The 25,044-nt window shown below is 43.1% G+C and overlaps 1 protein-coding gene across 2 annotated transcripts in view; it reads left to right on the top strand.

The window, feature by feature from the left end:
* dhrs12 (dehydrogenase/reductase (SDR family) member 12) overlaps window positions 1–25,044 on the top strand; it is a 48,120-nt gene that overhangs the window by 2,072 nt on the left and 21,004 nt on the right. For both annotated transcript variants that reach the window (XM_068040341.1, XM_068040340.1), the window contains exons 2-3: window positions 16,187–16,320; window positions 24,015–24,097. In XM_068040341.1, the coding sequence (XP_067896442.1) occupies window positions 16,187–16,320; window positions 24,015–24,097 (217 nt within the window). The remainder of the gene's footprint in view (window positions 1–16,186; window positions 16,321–24,014; window positions 24,098–25,044) is intronic.

Raw genomic sequence — 25,044 nt, 5'->3', positions numbered from 1 at the left:
GTCAGTTTTCAAACTTGATGTTTTCTGAAGAGAGAGGGAGAAAGAAAGGGAGGCAGACAGCTTTCTCTGCTGCTGCAGTCAGCTTTCTCTGCTGCTGCAGTCTCAGTTACTGCTTGTCTTTTGCGTAACAAAATTCCCAGTTTTTTCAGAGATGGACAGATGGTCACATGGTTCTCTCAATCCCTTTTGTTTTTAATGAAATACAAAGTCTAAAACCCAAAACCTCTCTCAGGTGGTGTTGTTAGCGTTTATCCCCGGAAGGACTTATGAATGCCTCAGGATGACTTTGAATGGCCCGCTAACAAGGATGATATGGATGATCTACTCAGTTAGCCAAAGCATTGTTCTGGCTGGGCTGCTTGTTAGACTTTTGTCTCCAGTTCAATCTCCTGGTATTTCAGAGGCAAATTGCAGTGGCCATCTTGGTTGCTAGTTTTTCTTAAAGTTAACTGTAGGATTTTTTCCATTGAAAATCTATTGTAAGTTTCCAACCAATTAAATTAATATTTCTCATTTGGCATATTGGGGGTTTCTTAACACAGAGCCTCGGTTTAATAAGTCATTCAAAAGATGGCACATGCATACAGACTATGTACTAACAAGATGTGCCATTGCGTGATAATGTATAGCTTATGTCTGATCATATCAGGTGGGAATTTCTAGTCGGGGTCAGAATTCCATATAAACAGGGGAAACTTCATCAGCCAAGTCTCACAATACTCTTGCATTTCCACAAATAACTGGCTGGAAGATGCCATGAATTAAGGCCTGAAGACAGTTTGTATACCTCAAGAATGCATTTAAGGGAAGGGAAGGGGATGTGAGGTTTGACTCCCTTCACAAAAATGAGAGAAATTGTTTCATCAGTTAAAAAATACTCTAAATTGGGATTGTGTTTCATTATCAGAGAGATTTCTTACTTGAGTCGATTAAAGTCTACTGAAAACCACAGTTGCAGTAAAAATCAACAGATATATCTATTATTGTAGTATTGTTGGTTAGTCTGCGACCACATGACCTGTAGTACTTTGTGATTAACAATCACATCTGGAGAATGGATTCAGGAAAAATACACAACACATCCATGTTGTTCTTCACTCACTTCCCAGTGCATCTCTATTCCACTTGCCCCCAGCCTGTCCCTGCTGTGCAGTCCCAGGGTTCTTTTCTCCCTCTTAAGGTCAGGGGCAGGAGGTTTAGAGTGGATTTGAGGGAAAAAAATTGCACCCAGAGGGTGGTTGGAATCTGGAACACACTGCCTGAAGGGATGGTAGAGGCAGGTACCCTCACAACATTTAAGAAGTATTTAGATGAGCACTTGAAACGCCATAGCATACAAGGCTACAGGCCAAGTGCTGGAAAATGGGATTAGAATAGATCGATGTTTGATGGCTGGCACAGACACAATGGGCCGAAGGGCCTGTTTCGGTGCTGTATAACTCTATGACTCTATGACTTCTTATCCCATCCCCAACCCAAATAATCCCATGTCTGCCAACCCAGGTTGGCAGCGGTTCTCTGATACCTATGGATATCTGGCTTTCTCCACTCCCAAGCTGACTGATCCTCAATACTAATTTTGAACAGTCTTCCCTGCTGTACACTATCAACTCTACCCTCACCCCCTTATCCCTTCTCTCCCCAGAGCCCCACCCATTTTGAACAACACAATGGGAGATTGACTTGTAGTTAATTGAAATTTTCCCTTTACATTGACAACATTGTCCTATTAATAGACACAAAGGAATTACTTCTTTAAAGTTAATCTTCCATGAAGTTCACTGAAAGCTTTACCAATGAATAACATTGCCCTTTCTGTTTGCGTTAAACATTAAGGGACTAACCTTCATAGCAGTAAGACACCCCGAGCCATCGTTTATAGCAATCAACACCTTCAAATAAAAGGTCGTTGACCTGAAATGTTAATTCTGTTTTTCTCTCCACAGATGCTGCGTGACCTGCTGAATATTTCCAGCATTTTCTGTTTTTGTTTCAGATTTACAATATAAGGGTGAGGGCTTGCCCCTGTACCCAAAACGCCTCGAGAGTCGGATGTCTTGTTCAAGCGAGCAACCTTTATTACAAGCATGAAAGTAGAAGTCATATTCTCACGAATGATCTTAGGGATTCTACTAGTACAATGTTTGAGCAGTTAATTTATACAGTTTACAGGAGGCTTACTTGACAAGATGTTTCTTTAATTACATCATCTTCCCATCTTACTCTCTTCCCTGATCTCGTGTCTCCTTGATCATCCTTCCTTGATCATATTATTTACCTTGTGAACCTCTTGATTAGGTTATTCATGTGATTCTCTGTGTCATCCCCGACCTCGTCTACCTCTTGATTAGCTTATTCATGTGGTTTGTTGTGTCTCACATACAAGCTTTTCTCAAGTTTCAGGGGCCTAAGTTTTACACCAAGTATCCCATGGTCCCCGTAGGCCAGTCTCCCTTACACCCCACCCCCGCCCCCCCACTTTTGGCCCTTGGCCAGCTCCTGGCCCATAGTTGCCATTATCATAGAATCCTTTGCCCGTCGGATAATCCGGGGATCCTACCGGTTTCGATGAATTTCAGATCCTTCCCTAGCATCCTCTTATGACCTCACCTGTGTCCTAGTGACCAGGCTTAGTCTGGGATTGATACTATGCATTATGCTACATAAATTACAGCAATTTAAGTCAATCCTACAGTATTCCCGGGGTACACCACTTCACTCCCCCTACGTTAAAGTCTAAATCATTGATATATACTGACATTGATATAGGTATAGTGCTGAACCATGCCGAACCCCAATGGAAACAGCCATACGGTAACAAAAACACCTCTCGACCATTACCCTTGGCTTCCTGTTGCGGACGACAACGCCCCCACATGTGGGTGTCCAGAATATAAGAAGTATCCTTGAGTTCCCACATGGAATAGGATGTACACTCCACTGGACTGAGATGCTCTGCCATACGTTTATTTATTAGACTATTAATTGACTTAACCGGAATAAACCTAAGACAACCTCTTTCATTCAGGAAAGAAATAATGAACAGATTACCCAAAATGGGAGTCTGCAGTCAACATTCACGTTGGTTAGACAATTTAATAACAAATAACTCGAATAGAACTTAATCCAACAAATAACTGCATACAGATAGAATAGGGGTTATATAGTTAGAACTACAGTGGATGATACTGTCAGTAGATTTATGCATGACTGCTTTAAGTAGAAAAGGAACCTTCATTGCCATGCTTTGCAACTTCAGGCACTGCTGTTCCCCATTCCCAACTGCCCTGAGCTACTCCTTAGGCATATTAGTTTGTTAACCGTGACATTTAATGTTCCACGCACCCGATTGCAATTGGCATTGCTCGAGTTCTTATACAACAGGCCTTGTTGGGTCCCCAAATCAACCGACTTGGTTCCTTCCATGACTGTGGTTGCCAGACATATCAGCAGTACTGCAGATTTCATGGTCCTGTAAAGAAAGAACAGAACGGACGCCGGTCGTCACCGGTTAGTCCTTATTATTCTTTGCGTTTCCATGCTCCTTGATCTGTGTCCAGTGTTTCCACCGGCCTTTCCCTTCCACATCCACATGTAAAAGTGTTGCAGGTCATTGGGACCTTGTAAGGTCCTTGCCAGCGAGATGCTAAACCTGGTTTTGCAAGTAGGACCCTAAAAATCACTTGATCCCCTACTCCGAGCAACTTGTCCCTGTCCTTTAGAATAACTTCCAAGTTCTGAAGTTCCCTACTTAACCACATTTGATTGTATCTTTATATTTGGAAAACAAACTGGAGCTTCATCCCCAGTAGCCAGCAGTTTGTGCCAGTGTGTCTTAGTTTGAAAATTGCACGGAAAATCACAAATTCAAGCACACAAACATCATGCACCCAAATAAAATAAACACACACACACACACACACACACAGAAAAGAGTACGCTTAAAGGAAGGGAAACAGAAATAAATCAATTATGTCAACGATCCCAATTCTCCTTTCTTCAAATGTCTTGCAACAACTATAATTAGAAACTAAAGGAAAAAGATAAACTCTCACAAGCAGACAAACTCCAAGAGGTTATGTAGCAGCCTTTCACAGTCATTCTTTGACGAGTATTCTGAACTAGCAGATATGTGTCCCCTTTGCTGAGGCCCGTAGCCTGAGTTACCCAAGTCCTCATTTCGTCCCAGGTGCCTCGAGCCATCCTCCCTTCCTCTGGTAGGGCTGAGTAAATCCCTGAGCTTAATGCATGGTCTAGCCTGCTCTCGCACTCTGACTGTGAAACCCGGTAGGTGGCCTTAACATTGTGTCATTCCTGCTGGGCCTCGCTACACCTCTGCTTCAACAATCTCTCGGCCGCCTCCCTGTTTTCCCTTTCCCTTGATATATCCGCACAATATGCCTTCAGGAACTCCACTTTCCCAGCCCACCGACCTGTCTCTTCTATATGTTTGGGTCATTCCTCCCCTCGTTTATCGCTTTCTTTCTGTAATTGACTCTTTGTCCTGTCAACTACGGCACACCTATCTTCCTTCTCTTTCCTTAATTTACTTAATTCTAACTCCGACTGTCTACACTTTTCCTCCTGCTTACACTTAGCCTGATACACCAACAGCCAGTCTTTACATGTGGACCCCTGTATCTACTGTTCTGCCTCACTGACAGGGTCGTCCAAAATCTGTATAACCTGGACCCACCCGATAAATTTCACTACCACCAAACAAAGCACGTTAGAAAGCAATGCTTTCTAATAACTTAAACACTCATCTTCTGCATAGCTTCTTCTAGCTTCTTCTTCTTTTAACTTACACCAATTTAATACAACTTCACTCAGAGAGGTTTCACGCACATTCACATTTACCATTCAACAACTTCCGAACACACAGAGACCAAACACCAACACACAAGTTTTCCTTTGTTTGTCCTTTCAACAGCATCCTAGACCAGTGTGGTACTTCCAATGTAATTTCTACCAATTATTTTCTGAAACTTGTTTCTATCTCTGGACTTGTTTCTGGACTGGCTGTTAATTTGTTTCTGCTTTTGGGAATGTTTGTGGACTCGCCGGCAGGGTCCCGTATAAGAATTGATTATGATCATCATTGCCTTATCCTTCTGATCTTTCTTTCGGCCCTTCCACCATGCTCTTTGTGCTTCTGGGGGCCATTAGATTTCCACCCACCTTTTTTCATTCTCCTGATCAAATTCTCATACTTATCTGCTACAAATCTGGTAAGGGACCCCTCTGGTCCCCAATCTAGGCCTTCTGCACTTTAGGTCATTCTGTCAGAATGTAGTCTGCTCAAATGGTATTGACCTACGGGATACCCTTTAAATCCTCTGGGCAGTATTGACCTGCGGGCTGTTAATTGTGTGATTATATGCTGGTGAAGGGAGTTAATTGGGGTTTTAGTTGAACACTTAAAAGCAGACACTCACTGGGACTGGGAGAGGGATTGATGTGAAGAGCTATGTGTTTGTAACCCTTTTACTCTGCACAATAATTGTGAAACTGAGTAAATATAGGCTCCAGCCTTAATCTTCTACAACAAGCTTTCTGGAGTTGAACATGGTAGCAGAGGATGGTTGCCTAAAGCTTAGTGGAGGGGTCAAGAACCAGAGGGCATAGATTTAGGATAAGGAGTAGGAGGTTTTGGGGGGATTTGAGGACATTTTTATCACCCAGAGGATGGTTGGAATCTGGAACACGCTGCCTGAAGAGGTGGTGGAGGCAGGTACCCTCACAACATTTAAGAATTATTTAGAAAAGCACTTGAAACGCCATAGCATACAAGGCTACAGGCCAAGTGTAGGAATATGGGATTAGAATAGTTGGATGCTGGATGGCCGGCACAGGCATGATGGGCCGAAGGGACTGTTTCTGTGCTGTATAACTCTATGACTCTAAGCTGATGGTTAAAAATAGGAAATTTTGGGGGGTTAGAAAACTAAAGTCTCAAGGGTCATTGTGAAAAATTTGGCACTCCAGTGTTTTCGGAGTCAGAACCATATGACCATTGGAAGAATCAAGTGGATATGTGGACACCGGTTACATTTCTACCAAAAAAGAAACAAGGTATGGCCTTGGCGTTGTCTCTTCCTACCAAAAGTAAAGTCAGAAGTAAAGTGTTTTATGAACTGGATGCTTGTCAGTTGGATACTGATGAACGGTTGGATCTTCTGTTAAAATTCTTGGATGAAATTTATGAGAAAGTTGATCTATTGAATGTGTATGAGGCATGGTCAGACTTTGATAGATTTCGGAAAACAGATGGTTATTAAATGGAGGAATATATCATAGACTTTAACAGACTGTATAAAAGTCCGAGTGTATCAAGCCTGTGTCCTCAGTACCTTGCTCTACGGCAGCGAGGCCTGGACAACAGATGTCAGCCAGGAGCGACGTCTCAATTCATTCCATCTTCGCAGCCTCCGGAGAATCCTTGGAATCAGGTGGCAGGACCGCATCTCCAACACAGAAGTCCTCGAGGCGGCCAACATCCCCAGCTTATACACACTACTGAGTCAGCGGCGCTTGAGATGGCTTGGCCATGTGAGCCGCATGGAAGATGGCAGGATCCCCAAGGACACATTGTACAGCGAGCTCGCCACTGGTATCAGACCTACCGGCCGTCCATGTCTCCGCTTTAAAGACGTCTGCAAACGTGACATGAAGTCCTGTAAAATTGATCACAAGTTGTGGGAGTCAGTTGCCAGCGATCGCCAGAGCTGGCGGGCAGCCATAAAGGCAGGGCTAAAGTGTGGCAAGTCGAAGAGACTTCGCAGTTGGCAGGAAAAAAGGCAGAAGCACAAGGAGAGAGCCAACTGAGTAACAGCCCCGACAATCAATTTTTTCTGCAGCACTTGTGGAAGAGTCTGTCACTCTAGTATTGGCCTTTATAGCCACTCCAGGCGCTGCTCCACAAACCACTGACCACCTGCAGGCGCTTACCCATTGTCTCCCGAGACAAGGAGGCCAAAGAAGAAGAAGATAAAAGATTGAGTAAATTCAATTTGGAGATGCCTGGTTCAGTGCTAGCTTTTAAATTGCTAGATTGTGCTCGGGTGTCGCATATGGACAGGCTCCTGGTTCTAACTGGGGTTCAGTTCTTGGACAATGACTCCTTGTTGGACCAAATGTCCGCGGCTTGGGGAAACAGTCAAACAAACAAAGAACAAACAAAGAACAGTACAGCACAGGAACAGGCTATTCGGCTCTCCAAGCCTGCGCCGATCTTGATGCCTGCCTAAACTAAAACCTTCTGCACGTCCGGGGTCCATATCCCTCCATTCCCTTCCTATTCATATATTTGTCAAGATGTCTCTTAAACGTCGCTATCGTATCTGCTTCCACCACCTCCCCTGGCAGCAAGTTCCAGGCACTCACTACCCTCTGTGTAAAAAACTTGCCTTGCACATCCCCTCTAAACTTTGCCCCTCGGACCTTAAACCTATGTTCCCTAGTAACTGACTCTTCCACCCTGGGAAAAAGCTTCTGACTTTCCACTCTGTCCATGGCGCTCATAACTTTGTAAACCTCTATCATGTCGCCCCACCACCTCCGTCATTCCAGTGAAAACAATCCGAGTTTTTCCAACCTCTCCTCATAGCTAATGCCCTCCAGACCAGGCAACATCCTGGTAAACCTCCTCTGTACCCTCTCCAAAGTATCCACGTCCTTCTGGTAGTGTGGCGACCAGAATTGCACGCAATATTCTAAGTGTGGCCTAACTAAGGTTCTGTACAGCTGCAGCATGACTTGCCAATTTTTATACTCTATGCCCCGACCGATGAAGGCAAGCATGCCGTATGCCTTCTTGACTACCTTATCCACCTGCATTGCCACTTTCAGTGACCTGTGGACCTGTACGCCCAGATCTCTCTGCCTGTCAATACTCCTAAGGGTTCTGCCATTTACTGTGTACCTCCCACCTGCATTAAACCTTCCAAAATGCATTACCTCACAGTTGTCCGGATTAAACTCCATCTGCCATTTCTCCGCCCAAGTCTCCAACCGATCTATATCCTGCTGTATCCTCTGACAATCCTCAACACTATCCGCAACTCCACCAACTTTGTGTCTATGGCAAACTTACTAATCAGACCAGCTACATTTTCCTCCAAATCATTTATATATACTACAAACAGCAAAGGTCCCAGCACTGATCCCTGCGGAACACCACTAGTCATATCCCTCCATTCAGAGAAACACCCATCCACTGATGCCCTCTGTCTTCTATGACTGAGCCAGTTCTATATCCATCTTGCCAGCTCACCTCTGATCCCGTGTGACTTCACCTTTTTTACCAGTCTGCCATGCGGGACCTTGTCAAAGGCTTTACTAAAGTCCATATAGATAACATCCACTGCCCTTCCTTCATCAATCATCTTCGTCACTTCCTCAAAAAACTCAATCAAATTAGTAAGACACGACCTCCCCTTCACAAAACCATGCTGTCTCTCGCTAATAAGTTTGTTTGTTTCCAAATGGGAGTAAATCCTGTCCCGAATAATCCTCTCTAATAGTTTCCCTACCACTGACGTAAGGCTCACCGGCCTATAATTTCCTGGATTATCCTTGCCACCCTTCTTAAACAAAGGCACAACATTGGCTATTCTCCAGTCCTCTGGGTCCTCACCTGTAGCCAATGAGGATGCAAAGATTTCTGTCAAGGCCCCAGCAATTTATTCCCTTGCCTCCCTCAGTATTCTGGGGTAGATCCCATCAGTCCCTGGGGACTTATCTACCTTAATGCTTTGCAAGACACCCAACACCTCCTCCTTTTTAATAATGAGATGACTGAGACTATCTGCACTCCCTTCCCTCGGCTCATCATCCACCAAGTCCTTCTCTTTGGTGAATACTGATGCAAAGTACTCATTTAGCACCTCGCCCATTTCCTCTGGCTCCACACGTAGATTCCCATCTCTGTCCTTGAGTGGGCCAGCCCTTTCCTTGGTTACCCTCTTGCTCTTTATATATGTATAAAAAGCCTTGGGATTTTCCTTAATCCTGTTTGCCAATGACTTTTCACAGTCATTTATTGCAATCCTGGTAGAACAAATAGGGCATTCTGTGGTGACACAAAGAATGGAGGACTCGATGTTTACAAGATTTAGAAATAATCCAGGTACTGGAAGCAGGCCTAAGTACAATGGAAGAGTTAAAGACAGGAGGAATGAGGATGAAAGAACCTTTAGCAGGTCTGAATATTACTGTGGAAGACAGAATTGAAACAGCAATCATAGGTGAATGAATCCCAGGAATGCCCAAGGAACAGTTAATAGATGCTTCAGATGTGACTCAAAGTATCATTATGCAATGAACTACCCTAAACGGAGGGGCAGAGTCTTCGAAATAACACATGATGCAGAAAATTTTGAGTCAGAAGAGAAAGATACTGATGGGTCTGAAGGAACTGTACTAGTCACAAGGAGTTTTAGTCTTGTGATGAATGCATTGGTTGCGGATTTGTTCAACTGTGCAGTACTGGATAGTGCTTGTACGTCGCCATTATGTGGAACTGATTGGTTACAGTGTTACCTGGATTCACTCAGTAGTGAGGATCAACGTAATGGTAAGGAGTATAAAAGTACTACCAGCTTTAGGTTTGGTGATGACAACACATTGAAGTCACTTAAGAGAGTAGCAATCCCATGTAAAATACTTTATCAGTACTAATGTAGTCTCCAGTGAGATACCTTTACTGTTGAGTACGCCGTCAATGAAAAAGGCACAGATGAAACTTGATATGGACCACGATAAGGCAATTGTTTTTGGGAAGCCAGAGAATTTGCAATTTACCCAGTCAGGGCATTATTGTATCCCCTTAACAAAACATGAAATTTCTAGTCAGAGTGTTAGAGAAATGTTGATGGCATCAGGTGTTACAAATCAGAGAGATAAAAGGTAAATTGTCTTAAAGTTACAGTCAATTTGCTCACCCTACTTGTCAAAGATTAAAAACGCTATTAAAAGATGCAGGTGTGATTGATGAAGAGTATATGAGGATAACAGAAGAGATTAGTGAAAAGTTTGAGATTTGTAAAAAGTATCGGAGGACACCATCACATCCTATTCTCAGCCTTCCATTGGCAAGTGACTTTTACGAGGTAGTTGCCATGGATTTATAGGTATGGGACAAAGACAAGAATATTTTCATTCTACATTTTATAGACCTAGCAACTAGATTTAGTCTTTCTTCCGTAATAAATAGTAAGGACAAAAGGGTGATTATAGACAAAATTATGGAGAAATGGAAAGGGTCTGGGCTTGGGGCACCCGCTAAATTTCTGACTGATAATGGAGGAGAATTTTCCAATGACGAGTTCAGAGATATGTGTGAAAACATGAACATTATGGTTATGAATACTGCAGCTGAAAGTCCTTTTAACAATGGGCTTTGTGAAAGGAATCACACAGTGGTGGATGAAATGTTACATAAAATCTTAGCTGACCAGCCAAACTGCAAGTTGACAACTGCCCTGGCATGGGCGGGTTCATGTGAAGAATTTGCTTCAGATGGTTATAGGATATAGTCCCTATCAATTGGTCTATGGGCAGAATCCCAAATTGCCTTCTGTACTGTGCAACAATCCTCCTGCTCTGGAAGGTACTACAGTTAGTTCCATTTTTTTCTACACATTTGAATGCTTTACATGCGGGGAGACGGGCTTTCATCAAGGCTGAGGTCTGAGAGAAAATTCGCAGAACTCTGAGGCATCGTATAAGGCCATCTGAGGTGGAATTTAGTTCAGGGGATTTGGTCTATTATAAAAGAGAGGGCCATAGGGAATGGAAGGACCCTGGTAAGGAAATCAGTTGGGATGGTATGACAATAGTTATCAAGCATGGAAATCAAACTGTTAAAATTCATTCTTCACCATTAATCAGGCTTGATTACAAAATCTTAGAATCTGAGCAGCTGATAGAGGGAACAGAGGCACCTTGTACCTCATACTCATGTGTTTTGTGATGAAGGTCCTGAGGAGCAGATAGATCAAGAGTTGGATAGTAATGTAACCAATCATGATGCTCAGGAAAGAGCTATCACATCCAAAGGCCAATTGCCCAGAGTAGGTACTCAGGTGACAGATATCCCAGAGGTGTCTGGTAAATGGAAGGATGCGACAATTATGGGATGTGCAGGAAAATCTACAAGCAGGTTTAAATATTGGTTAAATGTTCAAGATGATGGCCAAGAAGCCAAAGCCATGGACTGGCAGAATAGGGTGAAAGAGGGGAGGGTAAGAAAGTGCAGTGCAAATTTTGTCAGGAAGTGACACTTGCGTAAGGATCATGTACTGGAGAAAGAGCCTCTGATAAAGTGCAAGGGGATATCTTCTAGCAGTAGTTCCAAGAAGTGCTAATACAGGCCAAAGTACGAACAGAGTACACAATGAAACGAAGGCTAGAGGGCAGTCTTGGAATAGAACTAGAAGCAGAAATCCTCATGATCGTGAAGTTTTAGTGGCTGCCCATAAACTTGAGGATAAACTAAGAGAAGCAAAACATAAGGAATTAGAGAGTTGGAGAGAGTTTGGAGTCTATTCTGAGGTACCAGATAGGGGACAGCTGGCTTTGTCACATAGATGGATTTGTACTGAACAAGTCCTTCCGATAGAACTTATAAGGCTAAAGCGAGGTTAGTTGCCAGAGGTTTTGAAGAGCGACTGGGGGATACCGATGTTCGAGTGGACTCTTACACAGCTGGAAAAGTAATCTTGAAAATCTTTTTGGCTCGTTTGGCCACATACTCATGGAACTGTAGATCTATTGACATAAAAGCTGCATTTCTGCAAGGTGATACTTTTCAGAGAGAAGTGTATCTGAAACTACCTAAAGAGGCAGCGGATACAGAAGGAAAACTATGGAAACTGAACAAATGCATCTATGGCCTTAACAATGCTTCCAGGGTGTGGTATTTCTTGGTGAGATCTGTTTTGTTGAAAATTGGTTGTGTTCAACTCAAAACAGATCCTGCAATATTCTATTGGTATTAAAAAGGGAAACTTTCAGGCATCTTCATGATGTACGTTGATGATTTCTTATGAGGTGGTACTGCAGATTTTGAGAAATATGTTATGAATAAGATTAGGACAGAATTTAAGATTGGGAGTCAGGCTTGTGAGGCCTTTAAATATATTGGTTTAGATATTAAGCAGACCAAGTTGGGAATAAGTTTGAATCAACAATCCTATTGAGAGTGTTACTCCCACCCCAGTTAATCGTGTTAGGTCATCACAGAAAGATGAAGATCGATCTAAAGCAGGATTGAGCAATTGCGTAGCCTGGTGGGTCAATTAAACTGGTTGGGCTGTCAGACTAGGCCTGATGTTAGTTTTGAAGTGCTGGAGTTAAGCACGAGAATGAAACATCCAAAAGTTGAGAATGGTTTAAGGGCAAATAAAACATTGAAAAAACTAAATCCAGAGAAATGTGTACTGAAGTTCCCATCCTTAGGTAACCCAAAGAACATGAAGCTAGTAATTTTTAGTGATGCTTCACATGCTAATCTTGCTGATGGGTATTCGAGTGCAGCTGGCTTCATAATATTTCTAATGGGTGAAATTGGGAAATGTTGTCTTTTAGCTTGGGAAGCTAAGAAAATAAAACAGGTTGTTAAAAGCACGTTAGATGCGGAAACACTGGGTCTTGTGGTGGCAGCAGACATCAGGTTCTATTTGTCAAATATTTCAGGTAAAATTCTGAACAAGGAACATCCTGAAGATAGGTAACCCATTGAATGTTAGGTGGATAATTGTTCTTTGTGGGCCAATGTACACTCTACAAAAATTGTGAATGAGAAAAGACTACGTACTGGCCTCGCTGAATTGAAACAAATGCTGGAGAGAAAGGAAATCTCCAAACTTAAATGGGTAGATGCAAGTCATCAGCTATCAGATTGTTTCACAAAGAGAAATGCGAGTGCAAAGAAATTGTTAGGGATGCTAAATGAGGGGTATCTCACAATGTAAAAAAAAATTGTGCCCAATATGGAATTTAATTTTGATTTATTTTGAAATATTCTTTGAGCATGTTAATCTAAGTTGTATTGTAAAAGAAAGAAGGGAATCTGTTAATTGTGTGATTATATCTGTTAATTGTGTGATTATATGCAGGTGAAGGGAGTTAATTGGGGTTTTAGTTAAGCACTTAAAAGCAGACATTCACTGGGACTGGGAGAGGGATTTGGTGAAGAGCTACATGTTTGTAGCTCTTTTACTCTGCACAATAAATGTGAAACTGAGTAAATATATGCTCCAGCCTTATCCTTCTACAACAACTTTCTGGAGTTGAACATGGGGATCCCCTTTAAATCCCCTACATGGTATATGAACCTACAGGATACCCTATAAATCCCCTGCGCAGCTTGACCTCTTGTGAATGTCTGCTTTGCAGTATCTCTCAACGCAGTCTCCTGTGCGGTAACAGCCTTCAGGATACCTCGAAATCCCCTGCGCGGCTTCACCTACAATGTGGCTCTGTGTTGCGGCTTTCTCAGAGTGGCTGTATGTCTGGTTCTCTCAACTCGCGACCTGCTACCCTGGTGCGCGCTTTGATCGCTCAGCACTCGAGTCTCCAGGCGTTGGTTCTTTGATACCCACTTAAAGTACCAGTCCTGCAACTGTGAGGGTGACCTTTACTAACCATGGGTGGTAAAATAAAAGGTACTCACCCCTTGGTTGGTCTCCTCACTGTCGCGGTGTAACCTGTCAACTACGCCAAATATAAGGGGTGAGGGCTTGCCCCAGTACCAAAAACACCTCGAGAGATGGAGGTCTTGTTCAAACGAGTGATCTTTATTACGAGCATGCAAGGAGAAGTCCTACTCTCATGAATGATTGTAGGGATTCTACTAGGACAATGTTTGAGCAGTCATTTTATACAGTTTACAGGAGGTTTACTTGACAAGCTGCTTCTTTAATTGCATCATCTTCCCATCTTACTCTCTCTCCTGATCTCACCTGTCCTTGATCATGTTATTCACCTCGTCAACCTCTGGTTTAGGTTATTCATGTGATTCCCTATGTCTTCCCCCTAGCCCTCTCTACCTCGATTAGATTATTCATGTGGTTCTCTGTGTCTCACATATAAGCTTTTGTCAAGTTTTTCAGGGGCCTAAGTTTTACGCCAAGTATCCCATGATCTCCATAGGCCAGTCTCCCCTTACACCAGCATCCGCAGTATTTTGCTTTTGTCTTTCAAATACCTTGCTGGATTTGCAAATGTTCCATGAAATGGCAGATAGCACTTTTGTAAAAAAGGGTGTACCCTTTTAAAGCCTGAATTGATGGAAAATAGTTTGTATCACATAAAGTGACAATCGCATCTGTAAGAGAATTTGAATCTGACACTAAATATGGTTGCAGCTAAATTGTTTATTGTGTTCGACCAGGTCTTGACAAACCTAATGTCTAAGCAGTGGCAATACAAAGAAATAAGCAATGTTACCCTGCTATTCCTCTGGGTAGGGACTCGTAACCTTCATCGATCCTTTTTCTCTTGTCTGTTTATACATTGTGAAGGAAAGCACCAGATCTTTATAGGCCTCTTGTCACACACTGTCCTTGATGTTTCAGTATGGCATGATAGTAATTTGTTGTGAACTAGACCCCCCCTCTTGAACTCCAAATGGCCAGTGTTGTTTAAACATGGTATTAATCATTTTGGTCCCATTGTCCCATTTCCTGTCTCTAGGCTATTGTTTCATAATGTATTTCCAAAGAGGCATCTTGTGCCTCTAACAGAAAATAAACAGCAGTCAGTTAAATTGTATCCCCATGCATTAAACCATAAAGTACACTGGGAATGAACAAATTAACCATTTCATTATTTGTAGTTACAGTTCTAATCTACAAGCTATTGTTAAGTCAAAAGAAAACCAAAACTATAATTGTATGAGATTAAACCAAATCGTAATTATATGTATATAGGAATAGTGTATCTTATATATCGCTATGCTAATGAATTTGAATCACAAAGGAATATTGATGCTTAAATCAATACAACATAGTTGTTTTCTTGTTAGGCAAGGGAATCAAAGATTATCGGGGGTAGATGGGACTGTGGAATTCGAGACACAATCAGATCAGCCATGATCTTATTGAATGGCAGAGAAGGCTTGAGGGGCCGAATGGCCTACTTTTGCTCCTAATTTGTATGGCTGAGAGGATTAGTACAAAAGCAAAATACTGCGGATGCTGGAAATCTGAAATAAAACCAGAAAATGCTGGAAATACTCAGCAGGTCAGGCAGCATCTATGGAGATAAAAACAAAACTGATCAAGGGTCATTGACCTGAAACATTAACTCTGTCTCTCTCGCTCCACAGATGTTGCCTGACCTGCTGAGTGTTTCCAGCATTTTCTGTTTATCATATTGGAGAGGATTAGTGTTTCTTTGGGTGATGTGACATACATGAATCCCAGCCCAGTTCACCGAGGATAGGATTAAAGGAGTAGAAGGGTAATGCAAGCAATGTTTATTTTTCCCCTCGGGTCCCCACCCCCATGAAGAGCTGCAATAGATTCTCCTGATTCTTGACCCTAACTGCAGCAACCATACATTCTGTAGCTGAGGTGGACAAAGGCTGATAAACATGTAATAGTTCCAACTTAAATGAAAACAAATGCTTGGAGGCAAAATGATTCAAATAGAAAGAACTGTGGATGTCAGTATTTTTTTTTGAACAACATCATTTGGTTCTGGTTGCCCATTGGGCTTTACTGGTGTCATCCAAAGCTGCCTGTGTCCATTCTACAGCTCAAGGTTTCTTATGACTTATGAACCTGTGGTTGCTGCTTCAGTATGGGTGAGACCAACATTCTGTTGACCACAGGAGAATTCCATACCACTGCAACCCTCACGCTAGACTTTACGGTGTATAAGGTAATTGGATTAACAGTCTTGTTCCATAGTGAGAACAATGTTGTCTGAATAAGTTGGGCAATCATTTCCCCTCCCCCATTCAAAGATATTACCTCACTCAAGTGCCCTTTCTTCACATGCGAAACCAAATGCGGACATTGGGAAGCTGTTGGTTGCATATTGGGTGTGAGAGAGAATTTTGTTTTTAATCTGGAGTCATCCTTCAATTTGTTGCATATTGGCTGGGTGTGTGGTGTGAAAAACAAAGCGAGCTCAGCCCTGTTTACCACTCTTGGTGTTGACTTGTGCCCTGCAGAAGTGGATATGAAGCTGCAGCACAGCAATTTGCTCCAAAGGACCTAGATGTGGATGTGTCGGGAAAGACCTTCCTGATCACTGGAGCAAACAGCGGGATTGGCAAGGCCACAGCACTGGAAATTGCGAAACAGGGTGAGTATTCCCATAATCTAGCATTATTCTGATTGAACAGTACTCAGACAGCTTGTGTACACCACGTGCTTGTTGCAGTGAGGATGGTTAGCCCAGGAGACAGCCTGCTAGGTATTTATACACAGCAGGACAACTAATCTGACTATGTTTGTCAAGAGTGTGTTGTCTTCAATGGAGTCCTGAATGAAAGAAAGACTTGTATTTTCTATAGTGCCTTTCATGACCTCACGATATCTCAAAGCACTTTACAGCCAATGAAGCACTTTTGAAATTTAGTCACTTCGAATCTAGGAAATGGATCAATCTCCTTTTCCAGCTTTCTCCTCTTCTGTCCTGAAGGCACTGTCCTCTGCTGGGTATGGTTCCACAGGCACCAATAGCCCCTCTGTTCCCTTGGCCAAGTACATATTTCCAATATGTGAGCATGGATGGCAAGTGCTCACAGGATAGTTAACAATGAAGGGATTGCAACTTTTGGGTACAAATGGTTTAATGTTGAAATAAAAATTCAGAGAAGATGGCTGTATATTGGCAGTATTTAGGCATTTCCTGCATTACAAAAATGACTACACTTACAAAAGTCCTTCACTCCATTGGTTGTAAGGTGCTTTAGGTCATACTGTAGTCATGAAAGGCACTGTCAGTTTATGACAACATTCAGTTGATTTGCAGACTGTGGGAGAAGTAAGTGCCCTCACCCTGTTTTTCTGGAACACCATATGAATGCTGAATTCCTCAGAGCCCGGAATGGTTGTGCAGCAGTCTGAATTTCCAGTGTACTGTGCTAGTGAGTGACGAGATATAGCTTTGAGTTTGCAGTTTCCCATGTGACTGGTTGTCTGAAGCCATTTTTTCTATCATGAGTAGTTGCTGAATGGAGGCTAAACACCTGCTTATAAGGAAGAGAAAGTCAGAAGGCAAGACAACAAGTTTTCTTTTGCACACCTCATATACGTTTGAAAAAGGCCAGGGAGTAGATTTCCAACACATTTCCTAAACAGAAAATGTGCACAGCAAGGGGGGATTTCAGTAAGAGGGTTGAAGAATAACTTCGAAACATTTTTTGCAACTATTTAGCTACTTGCCTCCAACCTTCCCTTTCATTCGAAAGTCCTGATCTCGGGCCTCCTCTTCCTCCTGCTTTCTTGACTTCTCTATTCCCATCTACAGTGTTGAACACTTCATTCTCCTCCACTGTGTTTCCTCCACAGTCCACCCTGTGGAACTGCTCTTTCCTGGCTCAGATCCTCTCCATTTTGAGGTAGGTATAAAATCATCTCCAACAGCTTTTCCTCCACTATTTACACTGTACTCTCCCATATCCCAGTTGTTCTTCCTTTGGTTTCCCCCTCTTCACTGTTTAAATGCTACCACTAAGCGATATCACCTGCATGGATGGGGTTAGCTTTCACCTATATGTCAATGGCACTCACCTCTACCTCTCTGCCTGCTCCTTTGGTCCAAAGGCTGTTGGCCCACTCTCCAACTCTATCCCCAATATCAAGGCCTGCATGTGGCAGACTTTCCTTCAGCTTAATTTTGGTAAGACTGAAGCCATCCTCTTCATCTCCCGGCAGCACCTCCATGCCACTGGCATGTGCTTCAATCTGGAATTAAAAGCTAGCCTAATGATGGCCATGAAACCATTGTCGATTATCATAAAAAACCATCTGGTTCACTAATATTCTTTAGGGAAGGAAATCTGCTGTCCTTACCTGGTCTGGCTTATATGTGGGTCCAGACCCACAGCAATGTGGAAATGCACTCTGAAATGGCCTAGCAAGCCACTCAGTTGTATCAAACTGCTACAAAGTTAATAAGGAATGGACCATCCAGCATTGAACTCGGCACTGGAAACGAGAACGGCAAACCCCCAGCCCTGTCGACACTGCAAAGTCCTCCTCATAACGTCTGGGGGCGTATGCCAAAGTTGGGAGAGCTGTCCCACAGACGAGCAAAGCAGCAATCTGACACAGTCATACTCACAGAATCATACCTTACAGACAATGTCCCGGATGCCACCATCACCATCCCTGGCTATGTCCAGTCCCATCGGCAGGACAGACACACCTGAGGTGGCAGCACAGTGGTATACAGTCAGGAGGGATTTGCCCTGAAAGTCCTCAATATTGACTCTGGACCCCATCAAGTCTTATGGCATCAGGTCAAACATGGACAAGGAAACCTCCTGCTGATTACCACCTACCGCGCCCCCTCAGCTGATGAATCAGTACTCCTCCATATTGAACACCACTTGGAGGAAGCACTGAAGGTGGCATGGGCGCAGAATGTATTCTGGGTGGGAGACTTCAATGTCCATCACTAATAGTGGCTTGGGATCACCACTACTGACCGGGCTGGCCGTCCTAAAGGACAAAGCTGCTAGACTGGGTCTGCGGCAGGTGGTGAGGGAACCAACAAGAGGGAAAAATATACTTGACCTCACTTTACCATTACCATCAAGCCGGAGGATCAACCCTGGTTCATTGAAGAGTGCAGGAGGGCATACCAGGAGCAGCACCAGGCTTAACTCAAAATGATGTGTCAACCTGGTGAAGCTACAACCCAGGACTACTTGTGTGCCAAACAGCGTAAGCAGCATGTGACAGACAGAGCTATGCGATCCCACAACCAACAGATCAGATCTAAGCTCTGCAGTTCTGCCACATCCAGTCGTGAATGGTGGTGGACAATTAAACAACTCACAGGAGGAGGTGGCTCCACAAATATCCCCATCCTCAATGATGGGGGAACCCAGCACATCAGTGCGAAAGATAAGGCTGAAGCATTTGCAACAATCTTCAGCCTGAAGTGCCGAGTTGATGACCCATCTTGGCCTCCTCCTAAAGTCCCCAGCATTACAGATGCCAGTCTTCAGCCAATTTGATTCACTCCGCATGATATCAAGAAACGACTGAAGGCACTGGATACTGCAAAGACTATGGGTCCTGACCTTACCCAATAGTATTGAAGATCTGTGCTCCAGAACGTGCCACGCCCCTAACCAAGCTGATCCAGTGCAGCTACAACACTGGCGTCTACCCGGCAATGTAGAAAATTGCCCAGGTATGTCATGTACACAAAAAGCAGGACAAATCCAACTCGGCCAATTAGCGCCCCATCAGTCAACTCTCGATCATCAGTAAAGTGATGGAAGGTGTCGTCAATAGTGCTATTAAGCAGCACTTGCTCAGCAATAACCTGCTTAGTGACTCTCAGTTTGGGTTCTGCCAGGGCCACTCAGCTCCTGACCTCATTACAGCCTTGGTTCAAACATGGACAGGTGAGCTGAGAATGACTGCCTTTGTCATCAAGGAAGCATTTGACCGAGTATGGCATCAAGGAACCCTAGCAAAACTGTCAATGGGAATCAGGGGGAAAACTCTCCACTGGTTGGAGTCAAACCTAGCCCAAAGTGAGATGGTTGTGGTTGTTGGAGGTCAATCATCTCAGCTCCAGGACATCACTGCAGGAGTTCCTCAGGGTAGTTTCCTAGGCCCAGCCATCTTCTCCTGCTTCATCAATGACCTTCCTTCAATCATAAGGTCAGAAGTGGGGATGTTTGCTGATTGTACAATTTTCAGCACCATTCGTGACTCCTCAGATACTGAAGCAGTTCGTGTAGAAATGCAGCAAGAACCAGACAATATCCAGGCTTGTGCTGATAAGTGGCAAGTAACATTTATGCCACACAAGTGCGAGGCAATGACTATCTCCAACAAGAGAGAATCTAACCATCTCCCCTTGATATTCAGTGGCATTATGATCGCTGAATCCCCCACTATCAACATCCTGGGGGTTACTATTGACCAGAAACTGAACTGGAGTAGCCATATAAATACCATGGCTACAGGAGCAGGTCAGAGGCTAGGAATCTTGCGGCGAGTAACTCTCCTCCTGACTCCCCAAAAGCCTGTCCACCATCTACAAGGCACAAGTCAGGAGTGTGATGGAATACTCTCCACTTGCCTGGATGGGTGCAGCTCCAACAACACTCAAGAAGCTCAACACCATCCAGGACAAAGCGGGCCTGCTTGATTGGTACCCATCCACAAACATTCACTCCCTCCACCACCGAAGCACAGTGGCAGCAGTGTGTACCATCTATAAGATGCACTGCAGCAACACACCATGGCTCCTTAGACAGCACCTTCCAAACCCGCGACCTCTAGCACCTAGAAGGACAAGGGCAGCAGATGCATGAGAAGACCACCACCTGCAAGTTCCCCTCCAAGCCACATACCATTCTGATTTGGAACTACATTGCCGTTCCTTCACTGTCGCTAGGTCAAAATCCTGGAACTCGCTTCCTAACAGCACTGTTGTGTACCTACCCCACATGGACTGCAGCGGTTCAAGAAGGTGGCTCACCACCACCTTCTCAAGGGCAATTTGGGATGGGCAATAAATGCTGGCCTGGCCAGTGACGCTCACATCCCATGAAAGAATTTAAAAAAACCTGGGCCTCTTTCTCTGGACTTTAGCGATAGGATGCTGTTTTAAAGGATTCCCCTACATCCACATCATGTTAGGCTAAATCTGGTTTATCCCTACAGACTCCTTTAGATGCTGTGAGTAGTCTTGTTAGGTCTTCTCGTTGTTCTGCATCTAACTATGAAAGCATAGTGTCCAATCTCCCTAACAGTTCAGCATTAGCAAACCAGATAGTAGGACGTTCAGTTTGAGAATGGTCTAGGCCTCCTTCTACCTCATCCTCACTATCCATTTCATCCTTCACTGACATACCTGTTCTTGCTTATCCTCTTCCTGGTGATGATATTGTTTCAACATATTGATATGACACAGTCAATTCTTTTTCTGGCGATCTGGGGTGTCAATCAAATAATTTACTTTAACAATTCTTTTGACCACTTTATATGGAACCACTGAACCATACTTTCAGCGATTCACCTTATAAAGGCAGTAATACTAACACCTCATCCCCTGGTTGAAATGTTCAGGTCTTGGCATGCTTCTCTGCCCATTTCTTCATGGTTGTTTGGGAAGTTTTCAGGTGTTCCTGAGCAACTTTGCAGGTTCTTGTGAGCCGCTTCCGGAACAAGGATACATAATCTAGCACAGAAGATTCATCCCTCCGTTCTAAATACATTTCTTTAAGTAGTTTTAGAGGACCCCTTATCTCATGTCCATAAACTAATTCAAAAGGACTAAAATTGGTAGACTCATTAGGTGAATCCCGAGTGGCAAGCAAAAGAAATTCCAACCCCTTTATCCCAGTCATGGGGATATTCATGACAGTTTTCCCTGATCATTGTTTTGAGGGTCTGATGTTACCATTCTAAAGTCTCTTGCATCAGTGGGTGGTAGGCTGAGGACTTTAACTGTGTTATACCTAGATTACTCATGACTTCCTGGAAAACTTTAGACATAAAATTGGAACCTTGATCCGACTGAATCTCAATCGGTAATCCATATCTAGTGAAGAACTGGGGTTAACTTCTCTACTACTACCTTAGCAGAAATTGTTCTCAAGGGAATGGCCTCTGGGAACCGAGTATCCATGTTAGTGAGTATATATTGATGTCCTGCTTTTGTTTTTGGTAAAAGTCCCACACAGTCTACCAACACCCTACGAAATCATTCCCCAAAATCTGGTATGGGAATAAGAGGTGCTGGTTTTATGGCAGGTAGCAGTTTTCCCAAAATCTGGCACTTACGGCACATTTTACAAAACTGCACCACTTCCTTGGAAAAACCTGGCCAGTTAAAATGTCGACTTATATGTGATTGGGTCTTCTGGATCCCTACATGTCCCACCATGGGAATTTCATGTGCTATCCTTAATATTTCCCGGCGATATTTGGGTGGTACCACTATCTGTGAACAGCCGTCCATTCTTCATCCGCAGGTCTATGAGGAGGTCTCCACTTCCTCATAAGAATTCCATTTCTCTTTCTCCTCTTTTCTGCCACTCTGCTTGCTCCCTGTGAAATGTTAGTTCAAGTTTTCTCATTTCTCCTTCCTGTTCAAGCTGCTTCAACTGCAAATGAAATTTAGCTAATTCAATTGAATTATCATCTGATTGCCTTTTCCCTCTTCCAATTTTAAATGCAGTGCTGTTACTTCAATTATGTCTGCTTTCTTAGTCCTTGGTTTTAACTCTAACAACTTACTTTTTTACCTATCTTTGTGTCATCAGCAAATTTAGCAACCATAGAAACTTAGAAAATAGGAGCAGGAGTAAGCCGTTCGGCCCTTCGAGCCTGCTCTGCCATTCATTACGATCATGCATGATCATCCAACTCAGTAACCTGTTCCCGCTTTACCTCCATAACCTTTGATCCCTTTTACCCCAAGAGCTCTATCTAACTTCTTCTTGAAAACATGCAATGTTTTGGCCTCAACTGCTTTCTGTGGTAGTGAATTCCACAGGCTCACCACTGTCTGGGTGAAGAAATTTCTCCTCATCTCAGTCCTGAAAGGTTTACCCCGTATCCTTAGACTATGACCCCTGGTTCTGGACTCCCCCACCATCGGGAACATCCTTCCTGCATCTACTCTGTCAAGTCCTGTTAGAATTTTATAGGTTTCTATGAGATCCCCCCTCACTCTTCTGAACTCTAGCAAATATAATCCTAACCGACTCAATCTCTCCTCATACATCAGTCCCGCCATCCCAGGAATCAGTCTGGTAAATCTTTGCTGCACTCCCTCTATAGCAAGAACATCCTTCTTCAGATAAGGAGACCAAAACTGCACACAATATTGCAGGTGTGGCCTCACCAAGGCCCTGTATAATTGCAGCAAGACATCCCTGCTCCTGTACTCGAATCCTCTCACTATGAGGCCAACATACCATTTGCCTTTTTTACTGCCTGTTGCACCTGCCATACATTCTGTCCCTTTATCCAAGTCATTGATATTGATTGTAAGTAGTTGAGGCCGCAGCACTGATCCCTGTGGCACTCCATTAGTTTCAGCTTGCCAACCTGAAAACAATCTTTTTCTCCTTCTTAATATGAACTAGTTTGAGATATTTTCTTGCAGCTAAAGAGCAGGATAGAAATGCAAATTCTTCTAGTTTTAATTTAAACAAACTGCATTGCCGATAGCATTAACTATACAAATTGTGAAATGTAGAACTCTCTTTATACTGCATAATGTTCATAAATGAAAGGCACATAAACAAAGTGTAGCTCAACAGAGTCGTTAGTTAATACGCAAGTTCATAACCAGAACCAGTGAAAGGGTAAATGTGCATAGTGTTGAGGTAATCTGAAACTGCACAGAATTATTTATTGCACTTGCAACTGGAGGACTTATCATTGAGTACAATAATCCTATCTTTACAACTTAGGGAATAGTTACTTTTTTCTTCAGATTTCAGTGCTTTTGAAGATCAAGTGTATAGGATGTTAAAAGGCTGTGAAATTTTGACCTTAAATCGGAAGCATAGCTTGACTGGTTTAATAAAGTTCTCCTGAGCTGTGAAACTGCAGAACTCATCAATCCTTTGAGAATCTGTCCAATATATATATTGTGGACACTGGTTTACAGGTGCATTGTTAAAATCGGATTGATTATAACTTGTGAAGACTGCAAGAAAGGGCAGCATTTTCTTACATCATATGTTCCAATAATCTTGGATAGAAAAATATTACTGGAATTCCAGTACTTTCCCTTTATCTGGTATTCTGAATATATTACTTAATAATATCCTTGGCTTCTTTCAGGGGGAATCGTTCACCTTGTTTGTCGAAATAAAGAGCGAGCTGAAGAGGCCAAAGCTGAGATTGTGAAGGAGACCAGTAATGAGGTAAAGCAGTTAATGCTGAACAATTTTATGAGACTTGTGGAGATTACGTGGCTGAAAGTTTGTTTTTATTAACTTTTTAAAAGATTCACTCTTGGGCTGTGGGTATCGCTGGCATTTATTGTCTATCCCTAGTTGCCCTGAGAAGATGGTGGTGATGGTGGGTCACCACCTTCTTGAACTGCTGCAAGTGGATTGACACAACTGAGTGGCCACTTCAGAGTCAATAACATTGCTGTGGAATCGCAGTCATACATAGGCCAGACCAGGTAAGGATGGCAGGTTTTCTTCCATAGAGGACATTAATAAAGCAAGTTGCGTTTTTACAACAAACAGCTTCATGGTCACTTTTTTGTTTCAAAAACAATTCAAGTTCTCAAACTGCCAAGAGGGATTTGAACTTGTGTTCTCAGAATTACTAGTTCACTAACATAACCACTTCTGAATAGGGTTACAATTCCACATATGCCAACCACCCTCAGAGCCTCGCCTAACCAACGATCCTTTCATTTTGAAACCCAACAGAGAGTGTGGTCAGCTTATTTGGCCATTTGGAGCACCTGAGTCTCTTCCCTTAGCTAGTTTTCCACAGTGGCACTTTTCAGTGGAAGTCACAGCTCAGTGACCAGGAGCAGGAACCTAGTGACTTCTCATTTCATTACTCCTAGGCTTAGCATGTGATTTACCGGAATGTGAATTTCGTGGGCCTTTGTTGATCCTGAATTCCTGAAAAATAAACAATGAAAGAAAGAGAAGAACTTGTGCCTGGGGATGACCCTAAGTACTTCATGGGCACTGAAGTACTTTTGAAGTGTAGTCACTTGTAATGTAGGAAGTGCGGCAGCCAGGTTGCAAGCAGCAAACTTGCATAAACTGCAATGAGTTAATGACCAGGTAATCTGTTGTAATCTGGAACAGTTCCGACAGATTGGAGGGTAGCTAATGTAACC

This window comes from Heterodontus francisci, chromosome 10 (assembly GCF_036365525.1).
Source record: "Heterodontus francisci isolate sHetFra1 chromosome 10, sHetFra1.hap1, whole genome shotgun sequence".
NCBI lineage: Eukaryota > Metazoa > Chordata > Chondrichthyes > Heterodontiformes > Heterodontidae > Heterodontus > Heterodontus francisci.
The sequence above is the reverse complement of the archived record's forward strand: the minus strand, read 5'-3'. Positions and strand labels throughout refer to the sequence as shown.